At 43.2% G+C, this 19,478-nt stretch overlaps 1 protein-coding gene across 3 annotated transcripts in view; it reads right to left on the bottom strand.

Moving 5' to 3' along the window:
- Positions 1–19,478, bottom strand: part of SEMA4B (semaphorin 4B) — a 321,358-nt gene that overhangs the window by 129,950 nt on the left and 171,930 nt on the right. For all 3 annotated transcript variants that reach the window (XM_033919910.1, XM_033919912.1, XM_033919911.1), the window contains exon 3: positions 7,928–8,095. In XM_033919910.1, coding sequence (XP_033775801.1) covers positions 7,928–8,018 — 91 coding nt within the window. In that variant the 5' untranslated portion in view covers positions 8,019–8,095. The remainder of the gene's footprint in view (positions 1–7,927; positions 8,096–19,478) is intronic.

The raw sequence follows: 19,478 nt of genomic DNA, 5'->3' as shown, positions 1-19,478 counted from the left end.
TGTTGGCTTTTATTTTTTCATATGGATCCTTTTTCCATTCTTTAAAGGATGTTCTTTTGGCTCTAAAAGCGTCTTTCATTTCACCTTTTAACTATGCCAACTGTCGCTTGCTCTTCTTTCTACCTTTGTCAACAGATGGAATATACCTTGCCAGTCAGGTTTTCAGCAACATCACAATGAATATACATGAGACAGATTTCCAGATAAATCTCTACTGTATGCAAAATGATCTCATGTATAATCACTGCAGTAATCCTGAATACCTGACTAGCTAGGTGTGCCTCTGGGGAGAGGATTCAGAATCACAAAGGGTTACCTGGATCCGAAATATTTCTGCAGACTTGTCTATCAGTTCGGATGGTAGCAACAGAAAAGTAAATCTTTGTGATTTTGGCATTATTATTTTAATGCTTTAATTCTAAATTTTATTTCCAAGAAGGTAGTGACTTTTAAACTGCTAATTTCATTTATTATTTAGGATCCCCCCCCTTGCGACTTTCTCAATCCCATTCATCCTTTACTCTGTTCTTCTTAGGCAGATGATTGATTCTAGGGCAAACATTTTACTGCTGATTCACCTAATTGAGTAGAGCAGGTCTTATTTTCACTTGAACTATTTTGACTCCACCCACTAATTCTAGGACTCAAGAAACCAGGCTCGATTCCTGGTAGAATTCTTAAAAAAGGTGAAGAATCCTGCAAAATTCTGCAGTCTTTATTTATTTAAATAACAGTATTTCTGAGTAATAATTAATTCATACTAGAATACAGAAGTTTTGGTGTGGATAGGATATCATATAAAAACATTATTTGGGTTACACAACCCATCCCTCAGCAACATAATTTGCTTTTCCTTGTAACATTTAGGACATATTTAAAGACCTATTTGCTTATGCAGGCTTTTCGAGGAAGCTGAGATGGTGTGGTCTCGATGTTTTGTTATTGCTTTTAGTTTGTTTTAAAATGTTGTATATTTGTGATTCACTTAGGACTCCTTGTACTAAATGGCACTAGAGGTTTTTAGCGCTGTTCGGAGAGGTATATTCTCCAATATTTATGAAATTTTTATGAGTGTCAAAGCATTTACCTCGCAAGCCCGCGCTAAAAACCTCGAGGGTTGTTTAAATGGTATAGATAACGCAGGATAGAAATTTGTTTCATGAAAACAATAAATAGGAGGCTGAAAAGAGGTTCAGGCTCAGCCTCCTGTAATAAAACCCTGCAGGATTTCATGTTACAGTTATATGTAGAGACAATATTGTATAATATTTATCAGGGCAATTGTCTTCGATGGTCTAAAAAGAGGCAGTAAAGGGGATGCGCGGTCTGCCTCAGGTGCCATCTTCGCAGAGAGTGTCGGCACCTTTCTACCTGTCCTCCTCCCGTGTACCTGGTGCAAGCAGCATCTTCCCCTCGCTGCTCGCACCGGCCTCGGCTTCCTTCTGATGTCACTTCCTGGTCACAAAACCAGGACGTGTTGTCAGAAGGAAACCGAGGCCTGCGCGAGCGGCAGGTGGGAGATGCTGCTTGCTCTGGCGAACATTTCAAGAGGTATGCGGGGGTGCGGCTTTTCAGGGTGCCACCGCACAGGGCACTAATCTCCCTCGCTATGCCACTGATCACAACCTCTACAGCAGAGGAGGAGAACTTCTAGTGTTAGAGGAGTAGAAAACAAGACAGGCTTTGAGAAAATCCCTAATGAATACACAAGAGACAGATTTGAATACAAGTGAAGCAACATGCATGCAGATCTACTATTTCTTATGCATATTTGTTAGGAATATTCTGGAAACCCAACCAGCTTGCGGCCTATGAGAAACGGAAGTTCACTGCTATCTTTCCTCTTATCCATACAGCACGAAACATTTCAATCCAAGATACAGCAGGACAAGAGCAAGGACCATTTTTTATAAGGGCTGTGTCTAGTTCATAAAAAAAGGAGTAAATTGACGTGCTGCAGATGCCTGACCTGGGCCATTTGGCACCGACTGCATGAGCAGGCAACCTGCCATATGGCATGGGAACAGCTTTCGTGACTGAAAACAGGTGTGCACTGATTTTCTTGCAGAGGTGGAGCGTCCAGCTTTTGTAATTACGGTAAGACATGGTAGGTTTCCAGTCACCGCTTCAAAACAACAAGCTGAACCACAGTAAGCACAATACAGACTGAAGGTTGGAACTCATAAAAAAGTCCAGCCAGCTTATAAACATGAGGATATAAATGGTATATAAAATTAAAGGTAAAGATGCCATACAAATGGGTATTGATTATGTGAAGCAAATGTATAAATATGCTGGGTTTTAAAGATTTAAGAACAGTTTAATAAATTTGATATCGCAAAGACGCCCTTCCAGACCTGAGAGGAGGAGAGGGGACGGGCACTTATCAAAGTACTTCCATGGTATCTTGGTCGCAGTGTGGTATCTAATGCCATAACTGCATTTTAGCGGAATTCATTAACACGACACACATTTAAAAATCGGGTGCAGTGACAATTCGGAAATGCAGGAGCTGGACAAACATAAAGCACCTAAATGTGAATCCATTCTTGCTAACCCTTCTTTGTTCCACCTGTGAAATCATCAGTTATCCAAAGTCTGAAAATGAAACCTTTCATTACGTATCCATATAATCATGCAGTTTCTATTTCTCTAATTATAACCTAACATTCCCTGCCTCGAACAAAAAGTACATATTCAACTTTTTTATGGTAAAGACCTATCCCTACTACACAGCATTTCCTACATTTCGGGGGCAGGGTTTAGAGGAACAAATGCCAGAGGGGGCAAAGTGCAGGACCCAGAGTGGATAGCGCAGCTGGTTTTAAGTAAGGTTTGGACAAGTTCCTGGAGGAAAAGTCCATAGTCAGTTATAAACAAAGACATGGGGGAAGCCACGGCTTGCCCTGGATCGGTAGCATGGAATATTGCTACTCCTTGGGTTTTGGCCAGGTACTAGTGACCTGGATTGGCCACTGTGAGAACGGGCTACTGGGCTTGATGGACCATGTTCTTATGCCTTCTTCATTCCTACGAGGGACTGCATTATTATATACTTATATGCTTCCATTACTGGAGGAAAATAAAAACATCTATGCAGCTTCGATCTTTAATGTAACAGATGAAGTTTAGAAGTGTCTCACATTTTAGGAAGCTGTCCTAAGAGTTAAAAAAAAAAAAAAAAAAAATACACTTCTAAAAGTCATAAAATTCTTGTATTCTGCTTTATAAAACCTGTTTTAGGGAGTAAAGTACCTGGTCTGTAGATAAAGCACAGTTACTTACCCTAACAGGTGTTATACAGCAGCAGGAGATATTCTCAACATATGGGTGATGTCAACCATGGAGCATCGATGCGGACAGCTTCACAAGCAGACTTGCTTGAAGAACTTTTAGAAAGTTCGCGACTGCCGCATCGTGCATGCGCGAGTGCCTTCCCATCCGATGTAGGGCGCATCTCCTCAGTTCAGATAGCTAGCAGAAAAGCCAACCCGGGGAGGTGGGTGGGTTGTGAGAATATCTGCCTGCTGTCCCTGGATAACACCTGTTACGGTAAGTAACTGTACTTTATCCCAGGACAAGCAGGCAGCATATTCTCTACATGTGGGAGACCTCCAAGCTAACCAGAATGGGATGGAGGGAGAGTTGGCAATTTAGGAGAATATATTTTGTAATACTGCCAGGAAGGGGCAGGCTCACCATTCGGAGGAAAGCAGGTCTGCTGGCTGGATGGAGGGAGGACCTGTCAGGCCATCTTTTGAGGTTAGGGGGAGTCTGGGGGGGGTGCTTTCCTTCTGGCAGGAGGGCTTGGGCTCCCTCCTGCTGATGAGCCGTGTGGGGGGACCAGTTCCAGGATTCTATAACCGGTGTTGTTTATGACAGACGCTGGTTACATAATCCTGCTTTTAGGCAAAGGACTGGCACCCCCTTCCCCTAAAAGGTTTTGTCTTGGGCGTTTGGGACTTGGATAATTTTTTGTTTGGGAATGTTTGGTAAGGATAGTAATGGTGGTCTGGACAATTAAACTGCTCAATGAAGAGCTAGGCCATTCAAGAAACAAAAACGAACCTCATTTTGGACGGGTTTTTTTTTTGAAAATGGACTTTTCCCTGTTGCCTGCTTTCTGCATCTAGGGACTTAGGCCAAAAGGGGACTTAGACGTTTCTTTTGATTATGCCCCTCCACAGTATTAAATAATTTACCCAAAGTGGGAGTTGAACCAGGCACTCCGGACAGCACGCGCAGTGCTCCAACCAGTAGACTACTAGGATAGAGTGCCCTGTGTGGATGAGCCAACCTTAACATGGTGTCCTGCACACAGCATACCCACACCCTGAGGGCCGAGGGAGGTTGTGACTGGACTGGCTAGAAGAAAAAAAAACTTCTCTGCTCTGAGGGGAGATGCTTGAACTAGGGGCTGGGGTACAAGTGAGAGCGGCTTACCCTCCCTCCCACCCATGCACTGCACGCGGTTTTCCTGTTTCCCATATGTCACAGCTTGGACGGCAGGAACACCAATGCAGGAGCAGCACAAAGTTCATCAAGTGCAGTTGGATCACTGCTGCTGCATCCTGTGTTACAACGTGTGGTACGCTGGTCAGTCTTGCCTATGGCAGTGGACTTTGCGGCATTGTTTCTAGCTTTTAAGAGTTGCACTTTTGGCTCAGGCCGATTTTAAACGGTTATGTATTCTCAATAATAAAATGTAATGTGTTCTAATCTAATCTAAATCTTAGACTTATATACCAAATCATCTCCTAAAGATAAGAGCTCGATTGGCGCTCATTGAAACTACCGGTATTACCTCAGAAACACCAAAACAAATACGTTTTCAAAGCTTTACGGAAAATCTGGAGAGACAGACAAGTTCTTATGTGAAAAGGTAATTCATTCCAAATCGCAATAAATAGGTATGGAAAGGAATGGGAAATTTTGTTACTTATTAAGGTAAGTTTGGCTGTTAAAGGGCTGGGTCGGGGTGTCAATTACCACAGAATGCGACTGGCAGTAGAGGATGCCCCTGGGGACCCAAGGCACCTTTAATCTATCCTATCCTATTTCGATAAATACAAGAACGAGAGGGCATTCGGAAAAATTAAGAGGGGACAGATTCAGAACCAATGCTAGAAAGTTCTTCACCCAAAGGGTGGTGGACACCTGGAATGCGCTTCCAGAGGGTGTGATAGGACAAAGAACGGTTTTGGGGGTTCAAGAAGGGATTAGATAATTTCCTGAAGGAAAAGGGGATAGAGGATTACTATACAAGTCCTGGACCTGATGGGCCGCCGCGTGAGCGGACTGCTGGGCGTGATGGACCTCTGGTCTGACCCAGCAGGGCACTGCTTAGGTTCTTAGTATAGGGTATATTTACACTTTTGGAGAGGCGTAAATGAGTTTTAAGCTCAGTGGGAAACATGTCTGTGTGCACAGATACGAACTTAGTGTAGCCAGTCTTGAGCTACTACTGACCAAAGTGTGAGCTAAATCCAAATAAAGAACTGCCCTTAGAATAAAACAAATTCAGACGATGACCAAAACAATCCTGCAAGAGCAATTCTGAGCCTTGACAGGTCAACCAAGCGACACGAGTGTATCTGAAGCAATAATTCCACAAAAAAACAACAACAAAGCAATGCCGCAACCCTGGGCTTTTCTTTCTGACACAAAGTAAAAGCATATTTGGGAAATGGTTACAATGGCTGTACTATTTGGAGAGACTTCCCCTGAGAAGTGAAGGTTGCACACCAGCCTGGCTGGCATAAAAGCCCTCCGGAGCTTTTAACCTGAGAGCGTTGGTAGAGTTCCTCAGTAATTCACCTACCTATGTTTTGCATGAGTAAGTGGGACATGTAAGCAATACAGCTAGCTATACCAAGCATTTTTCATTGCAGAAACAAATCTACAAGGAAATATTTCTTCAGAGACAGTGTAATGACTACAGGGCCTAATGGAAGCCTTAAGAGCAAAACCAGTTCAAGCAAAGGGGATTCTTAATGATAGCGGAGGTGAAGGTAAAGCCAGGGGTTCTAGAGAGTCTGTAGTATCTCTTACCCTCCCTCCCCTTTTACAAAACCACAATAGTGGTTTTTAGCGCATTTAATGCTCTGCGCTGCTCCCGATGCTCTTAGGAGTGACTGAAGCAGAGCATTCAGCGCATTGGCCTGTGCTATAAACTGCCACCTCAAACAGGTTGCTTTGTAAGAACACGAAAAAGTCCTACACTGTTCATTCTGCCCATACAAGACTAAAACATCCCAACCACCTGTTGCAGGCACTTCCTTTCACCCCTTTCACATAATTAGAGCATTATTCCCACATGCTGGACATCCTGTGTTAAAACAGGTCAGAGAGTCATTGTCTAACGTCCAGGGTGATCAGAACGAGCCTTTAACGCAGGAAGAGGCAATTCCAGTCCAGGTCAGGTTTTCAGGATATCCACAATAAAAATGCATGAGATAGATTTGCATCTCAAGGAGGCAGTGCATGCAAATCCATCTCATCCATATTCACGGTGGATATCCTGAAAACCTGACCTGGACTGGAATTGCCTACCCCTGCTTTAATGGGACATTCCCATTGCCCTCTCTTTATATCTACGGCTCTGTTCAGTAGCAGCGTATTCTCACCTTTAAGCCAGTGTCTGTCAAAACTTTTTTTAGCTCTGGCACACTAAACGGAGCAAATGTTTTTTTGTGGCACATTATAATTGAAATGATAAAATTGCAAAACCAATAAAAAATTAAATGTGAGAGTTATTTAAAGTTCTTAAAGCTCTATGTATGAGTAATTGTAACAACAGCGAAACTAAAGTAGTTAGAATAGAATTTCTAATCAATGCTATGGATGAGCTTGTTTTCGAGTGCCAATTAACGCAAAAAGCGGCTTGACAGTCAACAAGCAAGCATGCATTTCATCATCCACCACTGTCAGAGCTGAAAATCCAAGTTGGCAACGATCCAAATGCTAAAGTATTGATTGCTTTTTTGCTCAAGTTAGGCTAACTATTGCATAAAAAATTAAAATGACATGCCGTTCGTTTTCAAGGACCAATCACGTCAAAGAACGATGCTTCTCTGGGCGGTTGTATGCTCATGCACAGACACTCATAACATTGACATACTTGTATACACGACGTTCATGTCACCTATTCCAGCATATACAAGAAGGGAATTTTTCAAAATAAAGTCAATTCTGACTGTGGGGCACACAGTTTTGAGCGTCACTTACAGGGGGCTACAAGTGGCTGTGCTGGTGCACTTGGCAGGCAGACTGTGCCCTGGCACCATCTCTCTTCTCTAGGAGCTGAGGCAGGGATCTTTAGAGATGCCAGCGCTGCTGGGGTTGCCGAGCAAACATCAACACCCTGTGGAGATAGAGAGCTCAAAGGGAGCTCGGCACTTTTCATACGAGGGCCAACTATTTATAGAGCAAGGTTTGTGTGCAGAGACTGCCCTTATGTGGGGGAGGGGAGAAAGAAAGGGAACAAGGGGGGAGAGAAGGTGGAAAAGCATTACACCTATACAATCAGAAACTAGATGGGGTAAGAGGTGTTCAGCATTGCTTTGGGGATCTTTGTTTTGGCTCAGAGATCTGGTCTGACGTTGCATCTGCCCCTCAGATTACACTTTAAAAACTAAATTATGAAAATAAAGCAAGGGCAGCATTTTCTGGAATCTGGGGGGGGGGGGGGGGGGGGGGGGAGGAAGGGGGGCAGAAGAGTCTGAAACTTTCCAAAACACTTGAAATCAAACCGAACCAGCAAGCTTCAGGTTCAAGACAGATGCAGGAGAGAAAACAAGATTTCAAAAACTGAACATTTTCAGAATCCGAAAAGCCAACCTTTGAAAACAAAACCAGAAAAAGATTCCGAAACAAAGAGAAGGAATGGAGACGGAAAGATCCAGGACTGGCATCTCCTGCTACTCACCGTAGTGGAAGCTGACCCTGGGGATGACCTCCGCCGCTGCTAGAAAAAGCCGAACCGAAATGAGGGCGAGCAGCGTCTCCCTTAGCCCCATGGCTCAGCCCGACGATTTGTAATCCAAGCCAGTCCCTTTCGGCCGAACTCTCGCTCTCCTTCTGAGCACACACCGACCTGCCACAAACAGGAAAGACAAAAAGGGAGAGAGATTTAAAAAAAAAAAAAAAAGAGAGGAACTCGGCAATTTCATTGGGTTGTGAAAAGAGGTGAGGCTTCAACCTTTGAGCTGTAATTGAACCTAAGAGGAAAAGGCTTTTAGGAGTTTGAGGACTGCATCTGTGAATCCTGCTTTGCAAAAGTTTTAATTCGATCTGGGCCAGAAAAAAGAAATTCCCAATCATACAAATACTCATATTTTGTTCCCAAGGTGAACTTTCTAATTCTATATTATTATAAATAAGTCATCGGTGTAGGTTTATTATCAATATAAATATCATCTCACCAGTGTCAACATAAAAATGTTTCCTGAGCTCCCAGACACTTTTATTTACCCACACAATTTATGATATAACGTAAAATGAAAAAATCTAGTTCAAACAACAAATCTAGTGCAACAACAACAAAAAAAATCCAATAACATATCCAAATGAAATTAAAATACAAATGCATAGTTAAAAAACAGTGCAAATAAGAGGGTTTCCAATCTCCTCAGAAATGTCATAAAGGGCTCCTTTTATGAAGGCACATTAGCGGTTTTAACATGCGTAATACCACCGGCCATGCTAGCCGCTATCGCCTCCTCTTGAGCAGGCGGTAGTTTTTCAGCTAGCGCAGGGGTTAGCGCGTGATAATAAGTCACGTGCGCTAACGCGCCTTCGTAAAAGGAGCTCATAATGTTTTCACACATGTTTTCACATTTTGATCTTACAAATTACTATTAAGAACATAAGAAGTTGCCTCCACTGGGTCAGACCAGAGGTCCATCGCGCCCAGCAGTCCGCTCCCGCGGCGGCCCATCAGGCCTATGACCTGTGAAGTGGTCCCTGACTATTCCTATAACCTACCTCTACTTCTATCTATACCCCTCAATCCCCGGTATTGGGTCAAAATTCTGGGAACAAATGGAACGGAAATGAAGATTGGCATCTACTACCGACCCCCAGGGCAGTCCGAAGAAACTGATGGAGAAATGACAGACGAGATTAAACGCAACTGCAAGGGAGGCAACGCAGTTATCATTGGTGACTGGAACCTAGGCACCTCCGGGCTGCGCTAGGAAGACTAAGTTCCTGGATGCTGTAGGCGATTGCTTCATGGAACAACTTGTCAAGGAAAATACGAGAGGAAATGCAACTCTGGACCAGCGCAAGGTGTAGAAGTAGAAGGGACCCTGGGAAACAGTGATCACAATATGATCCGCTTCAACCTGGACACGGGGGCAAAACATTGATCCAGAACAACGGCCATGGCACTGAACTTCTGAAAAGGGAATTACAAATGGATGAGACACATGATGGGGAAGAAGATTGAGAAGAGGATAAGCACTGTAAAAACACTAGAGCAAGCGTGGTCCCTTTTTAAGGACAAAGTCACCGAGGTACAAAATCTATATATACCACATATCAACAAGGGAGCCAAGAGGAAAAAGAACAAAGAACCGGTGTGGCTCACTGTACCAGTGAAGGAAGCAATCAGAGACAAGAAGACTTCGTTTAAGGAATGGAAAAGGTCAAAAATGGACAAAAACTGGAAAAACACAAACTGCATCAAAGAAGGTGCCATAAGGTGGTAAGAGGGGCCAAAAGAGACTATGAGGAAAAAATAGCCAAAGAGGCGAAAAACTTCAAGCCGTTCTTTTGATATATTAAGGGGAAACGACCCGCGAAGGAAGCGGTGGGGCCGTTGGATGACCATGGAATAAAGGGAGTGCTAAAGGAGGACAAAGCCATCGCCGACATAACTGAACACATTTTTTGTTTCTGTATTTATCAAAGAGGACATACACAACATACCGGAAGCTGACAGGCTATACGCAGGAAATGAAGACAGGAAACTGACAGGGTTGACGGTCAGTCTAGAAGAGGTATGCAGACAGATAGGCTTAAAAACGATAAATCCCCGGAACCGGATGGCATCCATCCAAGGGTAATCAAGGAACTGAAAGGGGCTATAGCTGAACTGCTTCAAGTAATAGCCAATCTGTCGATCAAATTGGGAAGGGTTCCAGAAGACTGGAAAGTGGTGAATATTACGCCGATCTTCAAGTAAGGTTCGAGGGGAGATCCGGGAAACTACAGACCAGTGAGTCTGACCTCGGAACCAGGAAAGATGGTAGAGGCGCTGATAAAGGACTGCATCATTGATCACCTTGACAGACACAATCTGATGAGGACCAGCCAGCACAGCTTCAGCAAAGGAAGATCTTGCTTGACGAACTTGCTTGATGAACTTGCTGCACTTCTTTAAACAGGCAGATAGACAAGGGTGACCCAGTCAACATTGTGTATTTGGATTTTCAGAAGGTTTTCGACAAGGTTCCGCATGAACGACTACTTCGAATAATTGTGAGCCATGGAATTGAGAGTGAAATACTCACATGGATTAAAAACTGGCTGGTGGATAGGAAACAGAGAGTGGGGGTAAATGGACAATACTCGGACTGGAAAAGCGTCACGAGTGGAGTGCCGCAGGGTTCGGTGCTTGGGCCTGTGCTCTTCAATGACCTGGAAATTGGTACAATGAGTGAGGTAATTAAATTTGCAGACGATACAAAGTTATTCAGAGTAGTGAGGACGCAGAAGGATTGTGAAGAGCTGCAACGTGACATAAACACGCTCGAGAAATGGGCTGCGACATGGCAAATAAGGTTTAATGTGGATAAGTGTAAGGTGATGCATGCCGATAACAAAAATCTTATGCACGAATATAGGATGTCCGGTGCAGTTCTTGGAGAGACCCCCAAGGAAAGAGACTTGGGAGTACTGGTCGACAAGTCAATGAAGGCGTCCGCGCAATATGTGGCGGCAGCGGCGAAAAGGGCGAACAGAAAGCTGGGAATGATTAAGAAGGAGATCACGAATAGATTGGAGAAGGTTATCATGCTGCTGTACCGGACCATGGTACGCCCTCACCTGGAATATTGTGTCCAGTACTGGTCGCCGTACATGAAGAAGGACATGGTACTACTCGAAGGGTCCAGAGAAGAGCATCTAAAATGGTTAAGGGGCTGGAGGAGTTGCCGTACAGTGAGAGATTAGAGAAACTGGGCCTCTTCTCCCTTGAAAAGAGGAGACTGAGAGGGAACCTGATTGAAACATTCAAGATAATGAAGGGATTAGACTTAGTAGATAAAGACAGGTTGTTCACCCTCTCCAAGGTAGAGAGAACGAGAAGGCACTCTCTAAAGTTAAGAGGGGATAGATTCCATACAAACGTAAGGAAGTTATTCTTCACCTAGAGAGTGGTAAAAACTGGAATGCTCTTCCAGAGGCTGTTATAGGGGAAAACACCCTCCAGGGATTCAAGACAAAGTTAGACAAGTTCCTGCTGAACCAGAACGTACGCAGGTAAGGCTAGTCTCAGGGCACTAGTCTTTGACCTAAGGGCCGCTGCGTGAGCAGACTGCTGGGCACGATGGACCACTGGTCTGACCCAGCAGCGGCAATTCTTATGTTCTTAGGGCCATTTCTACCATTGAGTGAGCCTGGAAAAATATCTCCCTTTCTCTGCCCTTTTGCAAGTTCAGTATCTCCTCACCCCTTGTCACCCCATAAGGGACCTCAAAATCTGCAATGGGCAGGAGATGACATCAGAGCTGCAGGACAAGGCAGTGGAAAGGCTCCGGAGGTGCCTTACTTACTTCATTGCTTCTATTGATTGTCCACTGTAGTTTTGAGGTCCCGGAGGGAAGAGTTGAGAGATGCCGGGATCTGCAGGGTAGAGGATGAGATATGTTGGAGCTTGAAGGGAGAGGAGTATTAAAAGAGATGGTTAACTTGTGCAAGACAGTAGAGGAAAAGGAATTCTGGACTTACTAAGGGAAGGCAAAAGAAAGAAAAATATGCTAGGATGCATTGGGGGGAGGGGGGTTGAAGAAGAGGGAAAAATATGAGATGTGATGTTGGACCAAATAAGAATGGAGGAACTAGAGAGTTGCTGGACCCCAGGGTAAGTTGAGAGAAGACAGTGAAAGACTCAGCCTTGAGGGTGAAAGACACAGAACCAGTGGAGGGAAAGAGTGATGCCAGTCTGTGGGTTTAGGGTGATTTTTAGAAGGAGGGGAAGAAAGAGGTGACAAGCTGGATAAGTGGAGGTACAGGGACACAGAGAAGAGATGCTTGTCACAAGTGTGGGATAGGGACATTGAGAGGGCAGAGGTAAGGACAAAAGATGGGTAATGGGCATAAGAGAGAATAAATATCAAAGTGATGGAAGACCCTGGAAAGAGATTTGAAAAAAAAAAAAAAAGAGAAAAGCAGAAATGAGAAACAACAATATTTTTCTGAATTTGTTAATTGTAATATGTCAGCTTTAGAAAATGTACAGGTCCAGAATGTGTTTGCTTTTTGCAGGGTTTTCACTGTAGCTTTCAAGGGATTTTTCCTTTTCCATCTCCCTTCTCGGTTCCCACTACCTTGATAAGAGATGTTGTTGGGGGAGGTATCTTAATTTTTCCGCCTGGAGCACATTCAGTCCAATCTACACCAAAGCTTCTGCCTGGTTAAATTGCCTACGTCCGCCTGACAGCCGATATTCAGTGGCCTTTAACTGGAGAGTTCCACAGAGCACTAATGCAGGGTGGTTCGTGAGTGGAGCCAGGGAAGAACCGGTACTTAACTGGTTAGTAGCCATATTCAAATCACTAACTGGTTAAGCAAGTGACTAAAGTTAAGCAGAAAGGTTCTCCTAATTTTAGCCATGAAGGTAACTGGGCACCAATCTGAATATTATCCAGTGCCCAGTTAATCTCTAGGAAGAAGTAGAGGAGTTCTAGCTGTCCTCCCTTTCCAACCCTGCCTCTCACTTGGTGGATCTTCAGAACCCCTCCTCCATTGCAATCCCTTGGAAAATCAGAACCCCCTTGTCCTGATCCCCCCCCCCCCCCAAAAGAAAGAGGACAGCAGGCTTGAACCCCGTCTAGATGGTCCCTGGTGGTCTACAGAAGTGTTCTTCAATGCAAGGCCCCAGGGCCCATGGAGATCTCTACAGTAGCCCTCATCATTATTCTGTCTTTTTTTTTCCCTGCTACTGACTGCCTCTCTAACCAAGTTCATGATAGAATGAGGGAAGTGGATGGGATAAAGGGCCACATGCTTGAAGGAGAAGTTATTCCTCAACAGGTGAAGAGAATGCATTTAGAAATGTCCACATTCTCAAGGATTTTCATTATAAAAACCCGTTACTATGACTGGGGAGAAATAGAAAGTCAATCGCAAAATCCCTAGAACAAATATACACTGGCTTTTACAAAGTAGCGGTAGAGGTGTCTACTGCAGGCTGGCATGGTAAATGCTCCGATGCTTTGTAAGAGGAGCCCATAATGAGTGACCCTCAATGCACATAAATGTGAAAACTGTTGAACATATGATAATGATGATGTGATAAATGGAAACCCTCAGTTATCAGCAAGGTTCTTTTTAATTAATCTCCCAAATTTTCTTAGTAGTCACTGATACATCGAAAGGTTTCACATTCAAAAGTTCATTTTAAAAGTCTACAATTTAACTGAGGCTTCAGGTGGTACAAAGGAATAAGTTAAAATATGTATGCTTAGCTAAGAGAAGAAGGCACTGGTTGACTTGAAGGCACTGGTTCTCATCCCAGTGCTTGGGACATACATTGGGTTACCATATGGCTCCAGAAAAAGGAGGACGGATTGAGACATCCTGGTTTTACTTCCACTGAAAGCAATGGAAGTAAGGAGGACGGACTGAGATATCTGCGTTGTACTTCCATTTAGATGTCTCGATTCGTCCTCCTTTTTCTGGAGCCATATGGTAATCCTAGACATACCCAGTCAGCCTGGTTTTCAGGACACCATGAATATGCATGTGAGACCTTTGCATGCCAGTATATAATAAAAATCAATACTCCACTCATATGAAACGATCTATATTCTGTCACTCATTCTTATGTTCTTCTTAAACCAGTTGATTCATCATTCATTGAATATTTTTTAAGCATTTTTTTAAAGCACACTGTTTATGCAGGAAAAGGCCTCAGAGTTAAGGAGTCCTACGCTTATAGTCTCATCGACATTCACTGTCAGCGTAGATATAGTCCGAATGTATACTCCATACTACAATCACTGGCCAAAAACCTGCTTAGTGCATTTTTACTATTAGTCTTTAACTATTTTTAACCTATTTTATCTTCTTAATTGTAACTTGTGATTAATATATTTAACACTGGAGCTCTGAATACAGACCACTCCACAGTTTGAAAAACTAGCAGAGGTTTACTTATCTTTAGTGTTTGTAGTTGTTCAGTTTTCAATCATAGATTTCATTTACTGTGTGCCACCACAAACTACCAGAACCAGGTCCGGAGCTGTTCCCTACTCTCGGAGCTGGAACTGGAGCTGACGCGGCCGGCGTTTCGTGGACCGCTAGTTTGTCCACTGCTTCAGGGCCAATTTTAGGGCACAATAGTATTGCCTCCTTATCTTCTGGTTAGAGAATCCAGCCCAAAATGCACACTTTTATCCCTTAGTACTGCGTCCCTTTAATCATACCTCGTTTCTGAGAGAAAAGCATCAGTAGGACCAGAAAATTCTGGTACAAAAGGACAGCCCCGCGTATCATGTGCTCACACAGCACATGTCGTCTCTTTGCAGGCTTCCAAAACACTGACTTAAAAAAATGCCCTAGTGCAAATGCATGCGTGCATATATATATATACACACACAGAATAGAAACACAAGCAATGCTTGTGCACAGTGATAAAGCTAAACTTGTTTCACACTGACGTACCGCTTAGCTCCATCCATTGCTACACCAGCGTACCACACAGATACAGCCACAGCCACAGCCACAGCCACTGGCACACCAGAGGAAGATATGGGCTTTGCCTCATCAAAGCAGCCATGCTGACCAGGGACAGACTGTACAAGGAAATACTCGTTCGACTACAACGCAAGACCTTTCCAACTTATCTTATGAGCTTTCATAAGCCAACTGGACACCTGTGATCCAACCCCCTGGCCGGAAGGCAGAGTGCCTCAGTCTAATCTGCAGACCAGGAGTAAGCTTGGTGATGGAATCTGGGTTGCCTTAAAAACACTAAACATAAAAACACACTAATTACTGGAATATAAACAGTTCACAGCACAGTGCCCGCTGCTAAAAATACCCTGGCAGCACACACTGAACCCATTAAGAGTATATGAAAACCTTATACTTCTGACATATGGTACTATGGAAAAAGACATGGAAGACTTACTGGAGCCGGCAGAAGGGCCTACCAGGAGAAATCTCAGGGATCCCGGTCCTGTTCCTGGGAGAGCAGCTTTGTAAAGGAGGAGATTAGAATTCTTATCTTTTTAAGCTTTATTATCTGTAGCAGCAAACAAACTGCAGAGTCAACTTGTATCATGATCCATAAACAAGGTATCTTTCATTTCCCAATGACTTAGAATTCAAATCCAATGAGACGTCAAACGGAAAAAAACTGTACGATGGCCTTCTAGCCACACAAGCAGCAAAACTAGACTTCCAACTCTCCAATTTACTGATCATGACACCAGACTACAAAACTTTCAGAAAAGAAATAAAAATCATGCTATTCATGAAATCCTTAAAGACAAACTAACACCGCAAGAATCATCTCAATCCACTCTGTAATACCTCTGGAAATGTCCAGATAACTTCTTATGTAATCCGCGTTGAACCGCAAGGTAATGGTGGAATAGAAATCACTAATGTAATGTAATGTAATATATTAGACCATGTCCCAGGCAAAGGACCAAGTTCAGGTATAGACCTGGATTTGGGTCCAACCTTTGCTAATCATATTTCACAGGTTGGTTTTACTGTATTATCTTTGACACCTTCATAAGACTTGTTACTATTTTTCCCATAAAGTTATGATACATAAGAATAGCCTTACTGGGTCACATCAATGGTCCAACATATCCAGTAGCCTGTTCTCATGGTGGCCAATCCAGGTCCACTAGGACCTGGCCAAAACCCAAAGAGTAGCAACATTCCATGCTACCGATCCAGTGCAAGAAGAGGCTTCCCCCATGTCTTATTAATAACAGACTATGGACTTTTCCTCCAGGAATTTGTCCAAACCTTTTTTAAAACCAGCTATGCTTTCCACTTTTACCACAACCTCTGGCAACGCGTTCCAGAGCTTAACTAGTTTGAGTGAAAAAATATTTCTTTATGTTTTATGCCAAATCTCGTATAAGTTATTGCCGTGCTTTGTTATAGGGGTTACCAGTTAAAGTATTCAAAGATCGCAATGAGTGCAAAATGCTTCAGCATGGCTTTTGACAGATACTGGATTGCAAGAGCACATTTCTTCAAACCTTATTTCCTAGTTTATAGAGAGATGTTGCATTTTGAAATTACTGGTTTGGGCTTTTTAGATTTTTCATGGGATTGTGCCAGACTACTTGCAAAAGAAAGGTACTGATTTATGTCCCTAGTCGTGCTTTGTTCTCAATAAGGGGTTCTTTTACTAAACTGCGGTAAGCACTAGTGCATGCTTTACCTCACATTAAAAAGGCTTATGCAGGACGTACTGCTGTCCTGAAGTAAATTTTCCTGTTTGCAGGCAAACACTGCAGCCTAAAAATATTTTACTGAATTTTTTTTAACTTGTGTGTTTGGGGTTAGAGAGTGGGTGTGACAGTGCAAATCAGATAGTGTGTGAGGCATTGCCTTGTGCTAAGTATCAAAAAATACATTTATTTTTACTTTTAATTAAGTACTTTGACCAAGTGCTTTAAACCAGTGTTTCTCAATCTTTTCAAGCCAAGTACCCCCTAAGCCTAACAAATACCAACCGAGTACCCCTGGCCAAACTCCGCCCTAGACCCGCCTAAACTCTGCCCCTGACTTCACCCCAATAATCATCTATTCTTCATATACACACAATATAATCTTAATAATACATAATAGTAACCACAAAATTAAAAAAACACAAAGCACATTGTACGCAGAGAAAATGTTAATTATCATTTATATTTGGGGTTTTTTTTTCAAAGATGTCAAGGCAGCTGACTTTAAAATAGGCAATGTTACCTCAGTAACTATAGAAAAATAGACAAATATAGTACAAAATATTGACAGCAGATATAAATTCTCAAAACTGACACATTTTGATCACTAAAGTGAAAATAAAATCATTTTGCCTACCTTTGTTGGCAGGTGATTTCATGAGTCTCTGGTTGCATTTCCTTTTGACTGTGCATCCTTTCCTTAGGCCCAACAATTGTCCCTTTCTATTCCCTTCCTATGTCCCAAATGAATGCCCCTTCCCCCTTCTCCCGAAGCCGCGCCAAAGCCTGCCTGCCCCCAAGCCGACCCACTGCCGATTCCTCCTCCCCCCAGGTCCGCTGCTGCTCTCCGCTGCTCACCCGCTACATTTAATTACAGCCCTGCTGGTGCTGCAACTACAGGAAGGGAAGGGTCAGACGCGTGCAGTGATTGCACGCTGCCAGCCTACAAGCCTTCCCCCCAATATCAATTCTGATGTCGACGAGAAGGTCAAGGCCAGCCAATTTTAAATAAACTATGAAGATAAACATTTGAGTATGTACATAAATACAGTAAAACCTTGGATTGCGAGCATAATTCGTTCCAGAAACATGCTTGTAATCCAAAGCACTCGTTCGTATATCAAAGCAAATTTCCCCGTAGGAAATAATAGACACTCAGATGATTCGCTCCACAACCCAAAAACTTTAATACAAAATACTATACATACTTGTATTGCAAGACCTCGCTCATTTAGAACAGTCATTACATTCCTGCAGCGTTAGAGAGAGAAGAACCATCGGATCAGTTGTGATGATGTGATGCGTATATACTGTATGTGCTTGTATTGCAAGACATTGCTTGTATATCAAGTTAAAATTTAATAAAATGTTTTGCTTGTCTTGCAAAACACTTGCAAACCAAGTTACTTGCAATTCAAGGTTTTAGTGTAATTTAATTTTTTTTTTTTTAATTTATTCAATTTTTCTATACCGTTCTCCCAGGGGAGTTCAGAACGGTTTACATGAATTTATTCAGGTACTCAATCATTTTTCCCTGTCTGTCCCGGTGGGCTCACAATCTACCTAATGTACCTGGGGCAATGGGGGGATTAAGTGACTTGCCCAGGGTCACAAGGAGCAGCGTGGGTTTGAACCCACAACCCCAGGGTGCTGAGGCTGTAGCTTTAACCACTGTGCCACACACTCCCCTGCAGTAATGTGCTATGAAGTCTGTATAGCAGGCAAGCATTTAGTTTGTCAAGCATAATCAGTACGTTTGCTTCATCTGTGTTTCTATATTGTTAAAAATATGAGTGTCAGCACTTTCCAAGTCATTCCAGCCTGGAGGAGGCCCTGGAAAAGATCTGCTGCTATTTATCAACTGGATGCAGTTTTAGCTTTAAAATCGTAGTGCTGCAGGCTTCATCCTCATGAAAGCACTTAAGAGCCATGAAAGAGAAACAGAGAAGAGGATTTAATCTATTAATGGAATGCACTAGTAAACAAAAACTTTTTCAGTGGAAGCAATAGAAAAAAATGTGTCTTTTTCTTTTGTTATGATAGAGGGAGTCATATTTCTCCGAAATAAAATGTTAGCATCATAATAGACAATTTATGCTCAAAGTTACCCTCTTTATTAAACGAAATAAAGTTGATTGTAAGCTCTTTTGAGCAGGGACAGTTTTCTTACTCTTTGTGACTCTGTGCAGCACTGCGTGCGTCTGTGAGCGCTATAGAAATAATTCATGTGATAGCATTTTCACCTTGATATTACCCAAGTGCTTAGGGCAATGTCTTTGCATTAGGAGGGATCCTTTTGCAGAACACACATGTACCAGAAAGCAAGATGAGCGGCGGCAGATTTCACTTAAAAGAGCCCAAAGACCTTTGTACAATCCACAAGGATGTCCTTGCAAAAAGGAAGAACAGAAATAGAGGAACAGGGGGGCGGAGCCTAACTTCCACGGGGAAAGCACGCATGTTTTAACGGCTCCTCCACACCGCGCCCGATTATACTGAAAAAGTGCCTTTTTGGGGAAAAGAAAATTTAAAGCCACAGCGATAACCAGCACTGCCTCTACTCGGGAACAGAATGTCGCCTCCGAAACCAACGAAATCGGAGTCTGCCGCACCCGCACCCCTCGGGGGGAAAAGGCCTAAGCCCGATCCGAGCACGCCGAGCACGCCGGAGAAAATGGCGCCCAAGGGCGAGGAGGCTACACTAGACCTGCTCCTTCGAGAAACAAGATCAATCCGATCAATTGTGCAGGAGCAGGTTGAAGAATCTAAACTGATTAGAGGGGAGATAGAAGCGCTAAACTCCCAGTTCGTAGATGCGCGCCACCGTCT

The sequence above is a fragment of the Geotrypetes seraphini genome, chromosome 14 (assembly GCF_902459505.1).
Source record: "Geotrypetes seraphini chromosome 14, aGeoSer1.1, whole genome shotgun sequence".
In the NCBI taxonomy this organism is placed as follows: Eukaryota; Metazoa; Chordata; class Amphibia; order Gymnophiona; family Dermophiidae; genus Geotrypetes; species Geotrypetes seraphini.
This window is presented reverse-complemented; position numbering and strand designations above follow the sequence as displayed.